Below are 17,001 nucleotides of genomic sequence, written 5' to 3'. Positions count from 1 at the left end.
ACACACGGAATTTTGGATTTTCATTTGTTGCCACTTCAAATCATCAAAATTAAATGAAATAAACATTTGAATGCATCAGTCTGTGTGCAATGAATAAATATAATGTACAAGTTACACCTTTTGAATGCAATTACTGAAATAAATCAAGTTTTTCAAAATATTCTAATTTACTGGCTTTTACCTGTATATACAGTCCTGGTCAAAGGTTCACTTGTGAAGGACATAATGTCATGGCTGTCTTGAGTTTCCAATAATTTGTACAACTCTTATTTTTTTGTGATAGAGTAATTGGAGCACATACTTGTTTGTCACAAAAAAACATTCATGAAGTTTGGTTCTTTTATGAATTTATTATGGGTCTACTGAAAATGTGACTAAATCTGCTGGGTCAAAAGTATACATACAGCAATGTTAATATTTGCGTACATGTCCCTTGGCAAGTTTCACTACAATAAGGCGCTTTTGGTAGCCATACACAAGCTTCTGGTTGAATTTTTGACCACTCCTCTTGACAAAATTGGTGCAGTTCAGCTAAATTGGTTGGTTTTCTGACATGAACTTGTTTCTTCAGCATTGTCCACACGTTTAAGTCCGTACTTTGGGAAGGTCATTCTAATACCTTAATTTTAGCCTGATTTTGCCATTCCATTACCACTTTTGACGTGTGTTTGGGGTCATTGTCCTGTTGGAACACCCAACTGCGCCCAAGACCCAACCTCCGGGCTGATGATTGTAGGTTGCCCTGAAGAATTTGGAGGTAATCCTCCTTTTTCATTGTACCATTTACTCTCTGTAAAGCACCAGTTCAATTGGCAGCAAAACAGGCCCAGAGCAAAACACTACCACCACCATGCTTGACGGTGGGAATGGTGTTCCTAGGATTAAAGGCCTCACCTTTTCTCCTCCAAACATATTGTTGGGTATAGTGGCCAAACAGCATTTTTTTTTGTTTCATCTGACATCACATGGACAAAGATAAGACCCTTTGGAGAAAAGTTCTGTGGTTGTTTTCTACAATTCGAATGACTATTGGCATTACCTACTTGTCCTGATCGGAATGTGTGAGATCGGGTCAGAATATTACGAATGGCGTGTCTACATTAAGCATTTTTATTCCGGTTAGGCTTTTAATTCGATTAAATGTTGTGGAAGGGGCGAGGTCCACATGTTCCCTGCGGGCAGGGTGTGTGCAGGAGCCGGCCATGAAGCAGCTGACAGGTGAGTAGATACCTCAGCTGGAACGAGTTATCTAATCACCTGTCTCTTTATTAGCAGCGTCGGAGACCATGAGGAGGGAGAGACTGAGGGGGAGTGAGACGAACTGAAGATTGCTGAAAAGCGCAAAAACTTTGTAAAGAAAAATTAAAAGACTATTGTAACTCTGCATCCGAGAGGTGTGACGTGTCCTGTTGGTCCAAAAGAACCCAGGGTTAAGAAGACGTTCACAAATAGCTACCGAAGAAGTTTCCTGTTATTGGAGTTGCTGTCAAAGCACTCTGGCGTCTCGTCCCTTCACTTTGCTTCTTTTATACTTCTCCATGACTTTGCGCGGCCTCGCCAAAAAGAAGGCTGCGACGCACTGTCCTTGCTGTGACACAAAAGGCTGACGAAGACGAGTCAGAAGACGGCTGCGCGGCCTTGCAGCATGCATCAGCGTCTGACAAATTGATTGTGAAAGCGAGACGTGTTTGCACATAAGAGGCGCGGCGCCGCGGCCGTCTCCTCCTGATCCCCAGGATTTGCATGGCGTCAGCGTTAACTCCCCGCGTGCGCGCTCCTAACTTGCCCACGTGTCCTTGTGCCTTGGGGCACCGACCGAGTGTGGCTTGGTGTTTGCATGATTGCGTGTCAAATGAAGCTGAGACAACACCTGAGCTGCACACAAAGCCACCCAGCTGCTACAACACACACATACAAACACACACACACACACACACACACACACACACACACACACACACACACACACACACACACACACACACACACACACACACACACACACACACACTCCTTTGGCCGAGCTCGCTCCTTTTGACTTTGATCCCTCAATCTGCACGTCCCGCTCTCTTAATAACTTGCTTCTCGCTGCAGCTCCTTTTCCATTTCGGCTTTTGACAAACGACTCAGCCGCCGCAAGTCACAAACTTCCCGAAACATGTCAGAACGTTGAAGTTTTGCTTTAAGGCTGCTGAAAATTTGAGAAGGCAGCTGATGAAAGACGAAACAGACTGTCCTCATCATCATCACCATCATCACCATCATGATGGTTACTTGATTGGGATTTAACAGAGGAACGTACTATTCAAATTTGTTTGCAGGATACTTCATGGTCAAGGGAGCCATTCTAAGTGGTTGGAGGCTGAGCATCTTTATATAAGGTTGGACTGTATAGTTAGTTATAAGGCATAAATGGTAAATGGTAAATGGGTTGTATTTGTATAGTGCTTTTCTACCTTTTTTAAGGAACTCAAAGTGCTTTGACACTATTTTCCACATTCACCCATTCACACATTCACACACCCAAAACACTCTACGCAGTTACCACTGGAGGGTTACATTTTTTTCCAATTGCTTACACACTAAATTGTAAATGTTCACATAGTTATCAAAGTCTACACAAAGTAAACAAAACCACTGTGCAGATTTGCCTAATATTAGGCATAGACTCTGCTTCACAGTTTTTGCGAAATATTACACACAATGCTTTACACACACCTTCACATCTTGCACATGTGATGTGGATGAGATATACTATGGCCTGATCCAGCTAGACGGGCAGGTGATGATTAGAATCAGTAAGTTTTGAGTACATTATTTCATAGACTTGCTGTTGACTAAGTCTGCACATGGAGCCTATACTCTGTGCTGTCATTTGTATTTATCTCCAGATTTTTTTTCTTTATTTTTCTCAGAATTTAATTTGTACTGCGTGTCATTGTTGAGTACTGTGATATGTTATTTTACCTGACTGTGGTAAAAATAAATATTCTCAGTTTGCAGCATCATTGTTGAGCAGTTCTTGAAAAGATTACAGGATATTTTTCCAATTTTTTCCATTTGCTTACACACAATTTTACTAAGTGTGCGTCTTTTTTCAAAAGGATTTACACACTTTTCCAAACACCACATTCAATTTTCTTGATTCCTTGATCATTTGCAAAATGACACACTTTGGTCAAAACATATGCCCATTCATCAAAATAAAACAAGCATTTGTAAAAATGCAGTTTTATTTTCATCTCACTCACACAGACTTCAAATGATAAGACACTTTTGGAGTGAGTTACCCAGAACAGTGATAAATACTAAACACATTTGTAAAAAAAAACTATTTTACTATAAGAAATCACATGTTTGGGGCATTTTGCCCGACCTTTTTAGCATATGTGATGAATGATTACTGTAACTTGACTAAATCTATTGGCAAATCCATAGCAATCGTCATTGTTTACTTTGAAGTGGGCCTATACGTAAGGACCTAAAGAGAAAGTAAATATATCTTGTAATCTTTTCAAGAACTGCTCAACAATGATGCTGCAAACTGCAAATATGTATTTTGACCACAGTCAGGTAAAGTGACATATCACAGTAGTCAACAATGACATGCAGTACAAATTTAAATCTGAGGGGAGCAGTGAGCAGCAGCGGCCGCTCGGGAATCATCTTTGGTGATTTGTAATACACGACTATAATTATTTGATATTTTTTTATATTGACAAATGTGCTGTTTTAGACAGCAATATTGTTTAATGAAGGACACTTATTGCGTATGTCTAGCTTGTGTGCTATTGTATGCTTAGCTGTTGTGTAGCAGCTAGGTCCTAGTAGCCTATAGCCTACCATGTTTATCTTTTGTAAATGACTTGACTAAAATAGAAGAAAGTACCAAACGTGTGTGCATATTGGAGGACATTTAGATGCTAACTGGCTGTCCAGTTTTGCACAAGTAAACAGGCTGCAGAACTTATAATAGAGAGTTTAGCTGCAAGCTGATGTCATCTGATACTTGCTTTTACATCCTTGCTGATATTGTATCGGGAAACCTAAAAAAAATAGTTTTTTATTTTTTTCTATTTTTAACTCTGACAAAAGAAATTGGCCAACAAATGTGTCAACTGCACAGGTTCTTAGACCAGGGGTGTCAAACTTACGGCCTGTGGGCCGTATCAGGCCCGCAAACAGGTCTAATTTGCCCTCTAGATTCAGTATAAAAATGAGCCGCAATTTTTTTAACGAAAGAAAATGCTGTTCTAAATGTGTCTCCTGAATATCACAATAGCTATTCAAGTGTAACCCACGTCACACATGACACAGTTTAAAGATGACATGTCAGCTGACTTTAAGCGCCCTATAGAATGGCTGTCGCGACTCCAATCAGCGCAGGTGCAAGCAATCAGCTGCTTCTGTTGTGGCTTGCAGCAGATGGCGACAGACTGATGCAGTATCGACACACAATACCTTCTTTCATTGTATATTATCCACTCAACGGATAAAATAACGAAACGGTAAAATGCAAAGACTTAAGTCAACATGACCATACTTAAGAGTTCCGTGCAGCACTCCCAATTGGTTGACTGTGCGATGTGCACCCTGAACTCCATTGTAAAAACATGTGTGTTTCTACATTTGTTGTTTATTCTGTTTTATTTTATGCTTAAATCTACCATGTTCATCTGATTAGGTTTGTATTTATGTTACTTTGATTCCGGCTATGGTGTCATTTTGATAATAGTTTAGTTTAGATTGTAATTGTAATATTTGAATGATGATAAATCAATGTGTTGTGGCAGTCGCGGATGTCACCAATGCGGCGGTTTGGGGAAACACTCGATTGCTTTTCCAAACACGTTTTTTTTTTTTTTTTTTTTGTGTGTCCTGTCCAGCTTCTCAGGCAAATCATATAGTTGATGTAGATGCCCATGTCGGCTGTTCAGATTTACTTTACAAAAGAGAAGTGTAGGATACTTCTCTTGTTGCCTTATTTGTATTTGACTTTATTAAATCTATTTATATTATCATTTAGTGCAGCCGGGCCGGAGCAGGAGGGGATGGAAAGAGAAAAAAAAAGAAGACAGAGGGGGATTAGACAGAGAGACAAAAACAACAACAGCAAACAACAACAACAACAACAATAGAGCAACATCAACAAATACGACATGTACAAATATGATGGTAAAAGTAATAGCAAATAAACAGTTAGCGAAAAATAAAAAATAATACAGAAATGACAATGAGCATTATTACACTACAAATGGATCAATACAAATACCAATAGAAATAGCGCTATTGATAATGAACAATACCAATAATTTACCTCTATTATCAACAATACAGTTGTTGAAATGCAACAATACATATACGTAATGATAACTTGAGATACGAAAGAATGCAGAAAAATGGAGGGGGAGAAAGAGAAGCAACCTACATTAACCTTGTAGATTGTTATAGTCACAATAGGTTAAGCTTTGTCAGTGTGCCATGTGTTACACCCAGTTTACCCTAGGGCAACAACGTTAATATATGTTTGATGAAACGTGATTATGTGCATGAGTGTAAGTATGCATATGTACTTGTATATGTACAGAATGTGTATATGTGTTTGTACAATGAATGTATATGTACAGAATGTGTATATGTGTTTGTACAATGAATGTATATGTACAGAATGTGTATATGTGTTTGTACAGTGAATGTATATGTACAGTATGTGTATGTGTATGTTTGTATATTGAATGTGCGTGTGGATGTACGAACTTTAGGTAGGTAAATATGTACTGTATTTGTGTATGTATGTGGGAGCGTAGGTACCTATGTACGTATGTGAGCATATGTGAACTTGTATGTACAATACATTCGACTCCCAGAGTGCGTGGGAGCCAGAGCACAGCCCCATCACCCCCGAGAGCCCAACCCACAAACAGTAGGCATGGTGCCCAGGGAACCAGGGACCACCGCCCCCACGCAGCCAAGCCGGCCAGCGACAGGAACCCCAGAGCCCGGCCCACCGTACCGCCCACAAGTGCCAGCAGCAGGCCGCAGACAGACGCACCCGGCAGAGGACAGGGCACGAGAAAAGCAGGGGACAGCCAGACCCCAAGCCAGCGAGAGACCACACCCCACACGGGCAGAAAGGCGAAACGCCCCGCCCGAGGGACCCAGAGACTCCCCGCAACCGGACGGGAAGACCGCCCCCGCCCCACCGGCAACCGGGCCCCCACGAGCCCACCCCCCACCCCCGGAGAGCGCGGCGAGGCCAGCCCCCGGCCACCCCCCGGCCACCCCACCCAAATCGGCCGCCGCAGGACCACCCAGGCACAGGGCCACGGGAACCACCCACCCCACCTGCAGGGACCCCAACGATGAAGATGGAACAACCAGCAACCGCCCCGCCGAGCCCCCCCCTCTGAGGGAGGGGAAAAATTAAAAAATAATATTAATAAAATATATTTAAAAAATTAATAAATAAATAAAAAAATAATTAAAAGAAGATCACAGACATGCTGACAAACAAGGTCACTACCCCAGCAACTGGCCGACTCGCAGCACCTCGGAATACCTTGCAGCACCAAGCTACCACAATAGACGCAGGGACTAGGCCCAACAGGCCCCAACCAAGACGGGCACCCGGAAGGGATGGACAGCGGGACCCAGGAGCTCCAGACACGCAGTTCGGATGCAGTAGCCTGAGGCGTCGACCCCCGTCTGACAGGCAGGCCCAGAGCGTACCCCCAGAAATATACATACATACATACATACATATATACATATATACATACACATACACACATACATGTATACATACCCACACATACACATATATACATATACATACACATATGTACACATACACATATATATACATACATACATACACACACATATACATACATATACACAGTTCGTCAGCCCCAAACACGTTTTTAATGAACTGCGAACATGAGAATGCTCAACAGGAAGTGCTTTAAGTGTAATGGTTTTGTAAAAATACTGAGACAAAGTCTTAGTTCATTGTGTTCTTCATGGTGTTTTTTTTTTTTAAACTGCACCAATTTTTTCCTCACAATTAGTTTTTTAAATTTTGGCCAAAGTGAAACAGAGAAAACAATCTGAAGGTGTCTTTATTTTTAGGTTATTATGCTATGATTTTACCGTGGGAATAGCTAAAATGAGTCTGACGGTTGGAATGATTAAACTTTTGATACATTATTTTGTCCAGACTAAAATGTAATTGGGTCTTCCTTAAACCATTATATTATGGTTGAGTACTTTACTAGCTAACTCGCCAACAAAATGCGGTCATTTGGTCATGAAGGTAAACATAAAAAGAAAAATGCAAACTTCTACAAACAAAGAGCGTCTGATCACAGACATCAAAACAGCCTCTTTAAATGTTCCACCCAAGGCAAGAAAAAAACACCTTGAAAGGTTGGATTGGATTCTGTACTACATTCTGAGAAGGAGGAGTATTGCGGAAAGAACATTCTAGAAACATCATGCTGGGAGGATGCAGTCGATACAAATAAGTGTGCCGCTCAGCATGATGCACAAAACAGCATCTGGTCCTGCAGCTGGATACAGGGAGGGGGGAAGATTGTGGTCTGGTGGGAATTAATGAACATGGTGTGGACAAAGTATTTGGACAACGCTGAGCTTTAATAGCTTCCACTTTCTACAAGATGTTAAAAAAAAAGAGCTGTGTCCATATACTTTTGTCCAGTCACATTACATTCTGATGGTTGTGGCCACAGGTGGTGATGACAGACGTAAAGATGAGGAAACAAGCAGTTGATGAATGGATGAAGCGGGGAGGAGAAGGTGTGACAGGATGTGACAGCAGCGCCAGTAAAATGTAGATGAGGAAATGAGCGATGGCGCTGATTAGCATAGAGCTCATTAGCGGAGGACACACAGTCAATGTTAATGTCTTCAAGTACATTTTTCTTTTTTCTTACCCAGGGATGTGGTGGCAGGGACGGGCTCTTTGGACACTGCATGGGGAAAAACACAACACAATCAATAAGACAGAGGACTGCCTACTGAGGCCACGGCGAGACTGAGCTGACAGTGTAACAGTACGTCGTAATCGCGGTTAAGTACGTACCTCGGTACATTTTGGGTACGGTGATGGAACAAAATACAAGACGTAAAACCTGAGCTCTTTAAATATTTTGTAAAAAAATAGCTCTATTTGATACCATGGAGGACAAGAACACACGTCTTTTACATTTCTGTGCAAAACTGCTAGTACGTGGTGGCTAACTATGCAGGTAAAGGGAATACTATTTACTATGCCTAAAAAGTATAGCAGATCGTAAAAAACATATAAAAAAACCCATCCAAACAGCGTCTTATATACAGTACAGGCCAAAAGTTTGGACACACCTTCTCATTCACAACACAACTGATGGTCCCAACCCCATTGATAAAGCAATAACTTCCACTAATCGACCCTGATAAGGCACACCTGTGAGCAGGCCCGGCCCTAACCAATCTGGCGCCCTAGGCAAGATTTTAGGTGGCGCCCCCCCACATCGGCAGTGAAGTGTATATACTCACAAGAAACCGAATAGCTTTGTCTTTGACCTTTTTTTTTACTAGTTACTGTAAATGGCAGCAAATTTTGTTCAGGAGATAATTGCAGTTCTGGCATGTTACGTTTTTGTGCCTTTATTTTGAAGAGCCCACTCTTATTCTGTTACTTCCTTTATTGCTGATACTTGACTTCCTGCTGCCGTTCTGTCTGACTTCAACAGCATACTCACGTTACTCCAGGACTGGTAAAACATGCTGACAAAGATATATTTCTCATATTCTGTGTGAACATTTGTGAGAGGTTATTTTATTGTGCCTCGTGTTTGTGTTGTTTATATGTCACATTTAAGGAGAGTCACTCCGAGCTGTGTGTGGAAGCTAAGCTAACTAGCGGAGCAAACTTAGCGCCCTTGGAAGCGGAAGGAGGTAGGAGGAGACTAATGGTTTTATTTATTGTAAAACAAGTGGTTCATTTCATTTAAAACAAACGGGAAAATGTCATTATTTTTATTTAAATAAGAGCTGTAACTTGTAATTAAGCTTAATTCATGTGAAAATTCATTCTTTAAGTTTACTAAAAAGATTTGTTTATAAGTTTGAAAATGTAAACATGATTTATGTATTGTTTGTGGAAATATGGCATTTGTATTTTCTGTCCATCTTCATAGTTTTCACGGTGTCAAAATTGTGAGGAGAAGAGGAGGAGAGAATTAAAACTGCAACAGTCGAAGCTCTCTGCATCTTGTGTCATTAATCCAAGTGGGCCGCTACAGTGAAAACTCCCCGGCTGCAACCAGTGACAACTTCTGGCTGCAACAGACCTGCCATCCCTGCAGAGAAGCTGACGCCATCTCATCCGAGATCCAGCTACCAACCTGTTACCAGCCAACTGACTCCATTTGCACCCACATCCTGCACAGGCAAGATTAAAAGGACAGCACGCTAAAGGTATAACATTGGGTGCCAAGGAGCAAAGGAGACTATTTACACACACGTTACAAGCTTACAGCGTATCTGAAGTGTCTTAAATACTAACATCATATTTTGAGGTCAAAATAATTTGTGAGCAACACGTAACAATTCTGAAATTGGTGAATGTTTTAAGACAATTGGTATATGTCTTTAAAAGGTAATTTGTGACATGTCTGTTGCGATAAAGGTTTAAAGGGTGAAGCACTTTAGCTATTAATGGTTAGAGCGCTCATTTATGACATACTTTGTTGTTACTGTTTTATGTTAAAAATCCTTTGAATGTCCATAATATGCAAATGCTTGATATAAGTATTACTCTGTGGTAAAAGATAACTACAGCTTATAAGTGAATTTAGGCATAGGACAATCAAAAGCCACGCAAGACTTAAAGCAGTTGCACAAGCAAATATAATGTCACTCCCAACAGAAGAAACAGAGAATCCTACATACACACCAGTCAGGTTTAGCTCACGTGAGAGAAAATTAACAGAGAAAGGCCAAGAAATGCATGACGAGGACACCAAAAAACGTGAAAAAACATTTAACAAGGCCTATAATTCTTGGAAGCTAACAGCAAGGGAAACAAGGACAAAACTAAAAACCCTCTGTTCATTAGAAGATCTCAATAAATTACAGCAGGATATTGAAACAAAGCACGACGCCATAAGACAGCAATATGAACCTATCCTACATAACAGTAAAACCACGGCAGAGATCGTCAACAAAATGGACGCTTGTGTTACGCTAACAAAGGAAATCTGTAGTCTCATAAGCAACCGTCTAGCGACTATTAATAAAGATTATAACGATCAACTAGAAAAGGAAAAGGTAAGAGAAACGTTAAACAAAAATGAATATGGGTCTGTCTTTGGCCAAACTAAAACTGAAACTGTAAGTTCATCAGATTCCTCAGATGAATCAAGCAAACATACCAGCTCAGCCAGTACCCATAGCAGTAGAGTAGATGCAGTAGCAGAACTTGCTGCTAAGCTGGAGCAATCAAAAGCCATGGAAGAAATTCAGGCACAGAAAGCACATCTTCACAAGTTGGAAAGTGAATGGAAACTTAAAGAGGCAAAAATGTTGTCAGAAATGAAACAAAGAGAGGTGGAAATGCAACAACAGTTGGAACAAGAGAGAGCAAAACTGCAGCAGTTACAAGCAGGAAAAGAGGTCGCTATAGCAGTAGCTCGTGTGAGAGCATATGACAGTTTTGAATGTTTTGAGAACCACAATGAAGAAATTGACAACAAAACTACTTCTTACAGAATGCAAACTGAACCTCAATTAAATCCAGATGCTGCTTCATTCCATCCTCACCAAAGAGCTCCTGAAATGACAATGACCCAGGAGTCTGTCAGCTTAGCACAAGCAATTGCTAGCTCATTAAGTATGAATCGCTTGCCTGTCCCTGAACCCACCACGTTCAGTGGTGACCCTTTAAGGTTTACAGATTGGAAGATGTCATTCATGACTCTTATAGACAGAAACCCCCTCTTACCAAATGAGAAGATGTTTTATCTCAAAATGTATCTTGCAGGAGAGGCGCGCAAAGCCGTTGAAGGTTTCTTTTATCGAGATTCAGAAAGCGCATACAACGGAGCATGGAAAGTTTTACAGGACAGATATGGAAACCCATTCATTATACAAAAGGCTTTCCGTGATAAGCTCATGAAATGGCCAAAGATCAGCGCAAATGACCCACTAGCACTACGAGAGTTCGCTGACTTCCTCCAAAGCTGCAATGAGGCAATCCCACATGTCAAAGGACTAGCTATCCTTAACGATTGTGAGGAAAACCACAAGTTGCTCAAAAAACTGCCGAAATGGATTGTTCGAAAGTGGAGTAGAATTGTTGTAGATGAGCTTGACAAATCAGGCAGCTATCCGGATCTTGCATGCTTCACAGAGTTCCTGAGCAGAGAGGCAAGAATAGCCTGTAACCCTATTGCTTCTCCACTGTTGATACATTTCAAACCTGCAGATGATAGAACTTCAAAGAAGGCCAAAGCTTTTAACACAAATACACAACCAAAGGGTTTTGCTCAAGAAAGACAAGAAACAAACAACAGTAAACCAAAACCACCCTGCTCAGTCTGTAAAAGTGAAGCTCATGGTATCATACGGTGTCCAACTTTCGCAGCCAAAAGTGCTGAGGATAAAAAGGCATTCATCCATGAAAATCGGCTCTGTTTTGGATGCTTGAGAAAGGGTCATATGACCAAAGACTGTAGGAGACGACACACGTGTAACACATGCAATCGTCATCACCCAACCTGCTTACACGAAGACAGGAAACTAAGATCTGTGGAAGCAATGACGAATAGCTCCACTTCCACAGAAGAACATGCAAGCCAGGAAACACACAAGGTCATGTCCCACACATCGACACAACATGCATCTGCTACCTCAGGTATTGTCCCAGTTTTTGTGTCTACAGTACAAGAACCACACAGATAAATACTCACATATGCTATACTGGACACACAAAGTGACTCAACATTTGTCTTAGAAGATGTACTTGATAAATTGAATGTAGATGTCCAACCAGTAAAGCTGAAACTTAGTACTATGACAGCCATCGACACAATCATATCAAGCAAGAGTGTTCATGATCTACAGGTTAGAGGACTCTACTCTGATAGCTGCATCCAACTCCACCAGGCCTACAGCCGTGACTTTATCCCGGTGGACAAGTCTTACGTTCCAACAAAGGAAACAGCATCACTGTGGCCTCATCTCAGAAACTTAGCAAATAAGTTACCACCCCTTCAAGACTGTGATGTAGGGCTCCTAATAGGATATGACTGTCCAGCAGCACTGGCTCCTCTTGAAGTCATCTTAGGTGACAAAAACCAACCGTTCGCACAGAGATCAGAACTAGGATGGAGTATAATAGGCTCATCAAACCCCCACCTAGACAGACAAGGAAATCAAAGCTTTGTGCATCGGCTAACAGTAAAAGAACTGCCAGTTCCATCAGCGACAGATGTTCTAAAGACCCTGGAATCAGACTTTATAGAGAGAACTTATGAGGATAAATATGTGTCCCAAGATGATGTGCATTTCGTACAGTTCCTCAGTGACCACATCACACAGAAGAAGAGCGGGCATTATGAGATGCCACTCCCTTTCAAAGGCAACAGTCAGCCCAACCTACCAAACAACAAGAGGCTAGCCACAGTTCGCCTGCAGTGTCTCAAGAAAAAATTAAAGGCCAACAAACAATACTATGATCAGTACAAAACATTCATGGAAGAAACAATTAACAAGGGTGATGCAGAGCCTGCCCCTGCAACATCAGAGGGAGAAACAGAGTGGTACCTTCCGCATCATGGCATCTACCACCCCAGAAAACCGGACAAGCTAAGAGTCGTTTTCGACTGTTCGGCCAAATTCCATGGTGTTTCTTTAAACGACACTTTGCTAACTGGGCCTGATCTAATCAATCCTCTGGTAGGAGTACTTTGCCGATTCAGGAAAGAAGCCGTGGCCATTATCTGTGATATTGAAAGAATGTTTTATCAATTCTCTGTCACTCCTGAATCCAGGAATTACCTGAAGTTCCTCTGGTGGACAGGCGGAGATTTGGAGAAGGAACCACAGGAGTACAGGATGGCGGTTCATCTCTTCGGAGCCGCTTCGTCTCCAGGATGTGCCAATTTTGGTTTAAAGCATCTAGCACGACAACACAAGGCTAGCTATACCCTAGCATCAATATTTATGGAGAAACATTTTTATGTTGATGATGGGTTAGTTAGCGTCCCATCAATTGATGAGGCCAAGAAACTGATCACTGAGTCGCAAGAGTTGTGCAAAAGAGGAGGCTTGCGCCTTCACAAATTCAACTCAAATGAAGAAGCAGTGCTCGCTTGCTTAGACCCCTCTGAAAAAGCAACAAACATTGAGCCTCTAGGCTTTGATCCAACCCCATCAGAACATGCTCTCGGCATTCAATGGTCGATAAAGAATGACACTTTCAGCTTTAACATCAGCTTGAAGGATCAGCCTTCAACCCGTCGTGGTTGTCTTTCTGTCGTCGCTTCTCTCTATGATCCACTTGGATTCATTGCGCCATTCAGCCTAAGTGGAAAACGTATCCTTCAAAACCTTTGTCACAGAGGCATCGGATGGGATGACCTACTCCCAGATGATATTAAGCCACGGTGGGAGGAATGGATAAATGGTCTTCTGAAGTTGAAAGAGGTGTCAATTCCAAGATGTTACCACCCACATGACTTTCATGACATTGTCAGAGTAGAGTTACACCATTTTTCCGACGCCAGCTGCGTGAGATATGGTGCATGTTCTTACCTCAGGTACAAAAATGACAAAGATGAAGTCCATTGCAGTCTCGTGATAGCGAAAGCAAGGGTCGCTCCCTCAAAAGTCACAAGTATCCCGAGACTAGAACTCGCAGCAGCGGTGGTTTCTGCAAAAGTAAGTGTCATGTTAAAGGGTGAGCTTGACATGAAAATTGATCAAGAAATGTTCTGGACTGATTCACAAGTCGTGATTGGGTACATCAACAATGATGCTCGTAGGTTCCACATATACGTTGCAAACCGTGTTCAATTGATTAGAAATAATAGTGATCCCAGTCAATGGTATTATGTGGACACCTCAGAAAACCCAGCCGATCACGCATCCCGAGGTCTCCATGCTTCAGATATTCACTCAACAAACTGGCTGCGAGGACTGAAGTTTCTCTGGGAAAGTGAATTACATCTAACACCCAGCACTCCAACAGACTTACTTGTGGGTGATCCCGAAGTCAAGACAATTCAGGTGCTTGCAACCAAAGCAAATAACTGCGACGACATCCTTAGGTGTCTGAGTCAGTTTTCCTCATGGACAAGACTTGTAAAGGTGGTTGCAAGAATCAAGAGGCTGGGGTGTAAACAAAACCAGCACAGTGAACATGTAACTGTCGAGGAGTGTGAGAAGGCCGCTGAGAAAGTGATTAAGATTGTACAGCAGCAAGCCTTCCCCCAAGAGATAAAGATGCTTCAAGGTGAAAAATGCCTTCCAAACTCAAGCTCTCTCTTCAGTCTGGATCCCATCTGGTCTGAAGGACTGCTCCGTGTTGGTGGGAGATTAAAACAATCATCTCTCTGTCACAAAGTGAAGCATCCAGTCATCTTACCAAACAACAGTCACATATCTAAGCTGATTGTGTCCCACTACCACGCCAAGATATGCCATCAAGGTCGAAGCCAGACACAAATGGAGCTTAGGAGCAATGGATTCTGGGTCATTGGTGGGAGCAAGCTGGTTGACAAGTTGATACGCACCTGTGTGCTTTGCAGGAAACTTCGACGGCCGACAGAGAGTCAGCGGATGGCTGAACTCCCTAAAGAACGTCTTGAAGCCTCAGCACCGTTCACGTACAGCGGCATGGACTGTTTTGGACTGTTTATTGTAAAGAAAGCCCGCAAAGAATACAAAAGATATGGACTCATCTTCACATGTTTGTACTCTAGAGCTGTCCATATCGAGATGCTTGAAGATTTGTCGACAGACTCATTCATTAACGCTTTGAGATGCTTTATCAGTCTGAGAGGAGCTGTCAGACAACTACACTGCGACCAAGGTTCTAACTTCATTGGCGCCAGAAATGAGTTTAAGGAAGCACTTAAACAATGTGACACCAAACTACTGGAAATCTTCCTGACTGAAAGGCAGTGCGAATTTGTATTCAACGCCCCCTCTGCCAGCCATGCAGGTGGTGTCTGGGAACGGCAAATCAGAACCGTTAGGAATGTACTGAATGCCACCTTCGCACAGTGCCCGGGTCACCTTGATGACGCCTCTCTTAGAACACTGTTATATGAGGCTATGGCTATTGTGAACAGCCGCCCATTAACAGTAGATGGAATCAATGATCCACAGGCCCTGGATCCTTTAACACCGAATCACCTCATCATGATGAAATCTAAAGTTGCTCTTCCTCCCCCGGGAGAATTTGTGAAGGAGGATTTGTACGCTACAAAGAGATGGAGAAGAGTTCAATACCTCATCGAACAATTCTGGGGTCGCTGGAAAAAGGAATATTTGCTCAACATATCCACAAGACAGAAATGGCACTTACCTCAGCGCAACCTCAGAGTCAACGACATTGTCATCATTAAAGACGACAACCTCCCGAGAAATCATTGGCAACTAGGACGAGTGGTGGAGACTGTTCAAGACAGAGATAGCTTAGTCCATCGAGTCAAAGTACAAGTCGGAGAGCGAAAGCCTCAAAGAAAACAAGATCCCCCCTCTAAACCTTCAGTTATTGAGAGACCAATCCAAAAATTAGTGCTTCTCCTTGAGAATTGATCAGAACAAACAGACTGACAATTGTTTATCGTGTACGATTACAGTACAGTTCACATACCACTGATAGTTAAATGTGAAGTTACTCATTTATCACAGTCAAGAAAAATCCTGTACATTTCATTTGCTCTTTGTGTATTTTGTTCATTCCTTGTATCAGGATTTGGTGGGAGTGTAAATGGCAGCAAATTTTGTTCAGGAGATAATTGCAGTTCTGGCATGTTACGTTTTTGTGCCTTTATTTTGAAGAGCCCACTCTTATTCTGTTACTTCCTTTATTGCTGATACTTGACTTCCTGCTGCCATTCTGTCTGACTTCAACAGCATACTCACGTTACTCCAGGACTGGTAAAACATGCTGACAAAGATATATTTCTCATATTCTGTGTGAACATTTGTGAGAGGTTATTTTATTGTGCCTCGTGTTTGTGTTGTTTATATGTCACATTTAAGGAGAGTCACTCCGAGCTGTGTGTGGAAGCTAAGCTAACTAGCGGAGCAAACTTAGCGCCCTTGGAAGCGGAAGGAGGTAAGAGGAGACTAATGATTTTATTTATTGTAAAACAAGTGGTTCATTTCATTTAAAACAAACGGGAAAATGTCATTATTTTTATTTAAATAAGAGCTGTAACTTGTAATTAAGCTTAATTCATGTGAAAATGCATTCTTAATTTTACTAAAAAGATTTGTTTATAAGTTTGAAAATGTAAACATGATTTATGTATTGTTTGTGGAAATATGGCATTTGTATTTTCTGTCCATCTTCATAGTTTTCACGGTGTCAAAATTGTGAGGAGAAGAGGAGGAGAGAATTAAAACTGCACCAGTCGAAGCTCTCTGCATCTTGTGTCATTAATCCAAGTGGGCCGCTACAGTTACAACTATACCTAATATATAAAGGGGTGGAAAAGTGACTATTACCTGCAGGGCAAACATTAGCTAACCAGAAGGCAATAACAATGTAAACAAAAACACCTGCTTAAAAGATCTAATACAAATGTCCCTGAGGAATGTAAGGTGGGAGTACTGTAATTACCTAACGTTACATTATTATTTTCCATAACAATTTAGCCCCCTCCACAATATTAACCCGACGTTAAAACAGAACTAGCTATTTATTGATTAGCAATTGCCGAATCATGTAACATTAGCTTAATGCTAAAAAGCCAGGTT

The 17,001-nt window shown here is 41.7% G+C and overlaps 1 protein-coding gene across 9 annotated transcripts in view; it reads right to left on the bottom strand.

The window, feature by feature from the left end:
- ptprt (protein tyrosine phosphatase receptor type T) overlaps positions 1-17,001 on the bottom strand; it is a 555,785-nt gene that overhangs the window by 118,230 nt on the left and 420,554 nt on the right. For all 9 annotated transcript variants that reach the window (XM_061932272.1, XM_061932263.1, XM_061932264.1 and 6 more), the window contains one exon: positions 7,956-7,991. In XM_061932272.1, the coding sequence (XP_061788256.1) occupies positions 7,956-7,991 (36 nt within the window). The remainder of the gene's footprint in view (positions 1-7,955; positions 7,992-17,001) is intronic.

This window comes from Nerophis lumbriciformis, linkage group LG38 (assembly GCF_033978685.3).
Source record: "Nerophis lumbriciformis linkage group LG38, RoL_Nlum_v2.1, whole genome shotgun sequence".
Taxonomy (NCBI): domain Eukaryota; kingdom Metazoa; phylum Chordata; class Actinopteri; order Syngnathiformes; family Syngnathidae; genus Nerophis; species Nerophis lumbriciformis.
The sequence above is the reverse complement of the archived record's forward strand: the minus strand, read 5'-3'. Positions and strand labels throughout refer to the sequence as shown.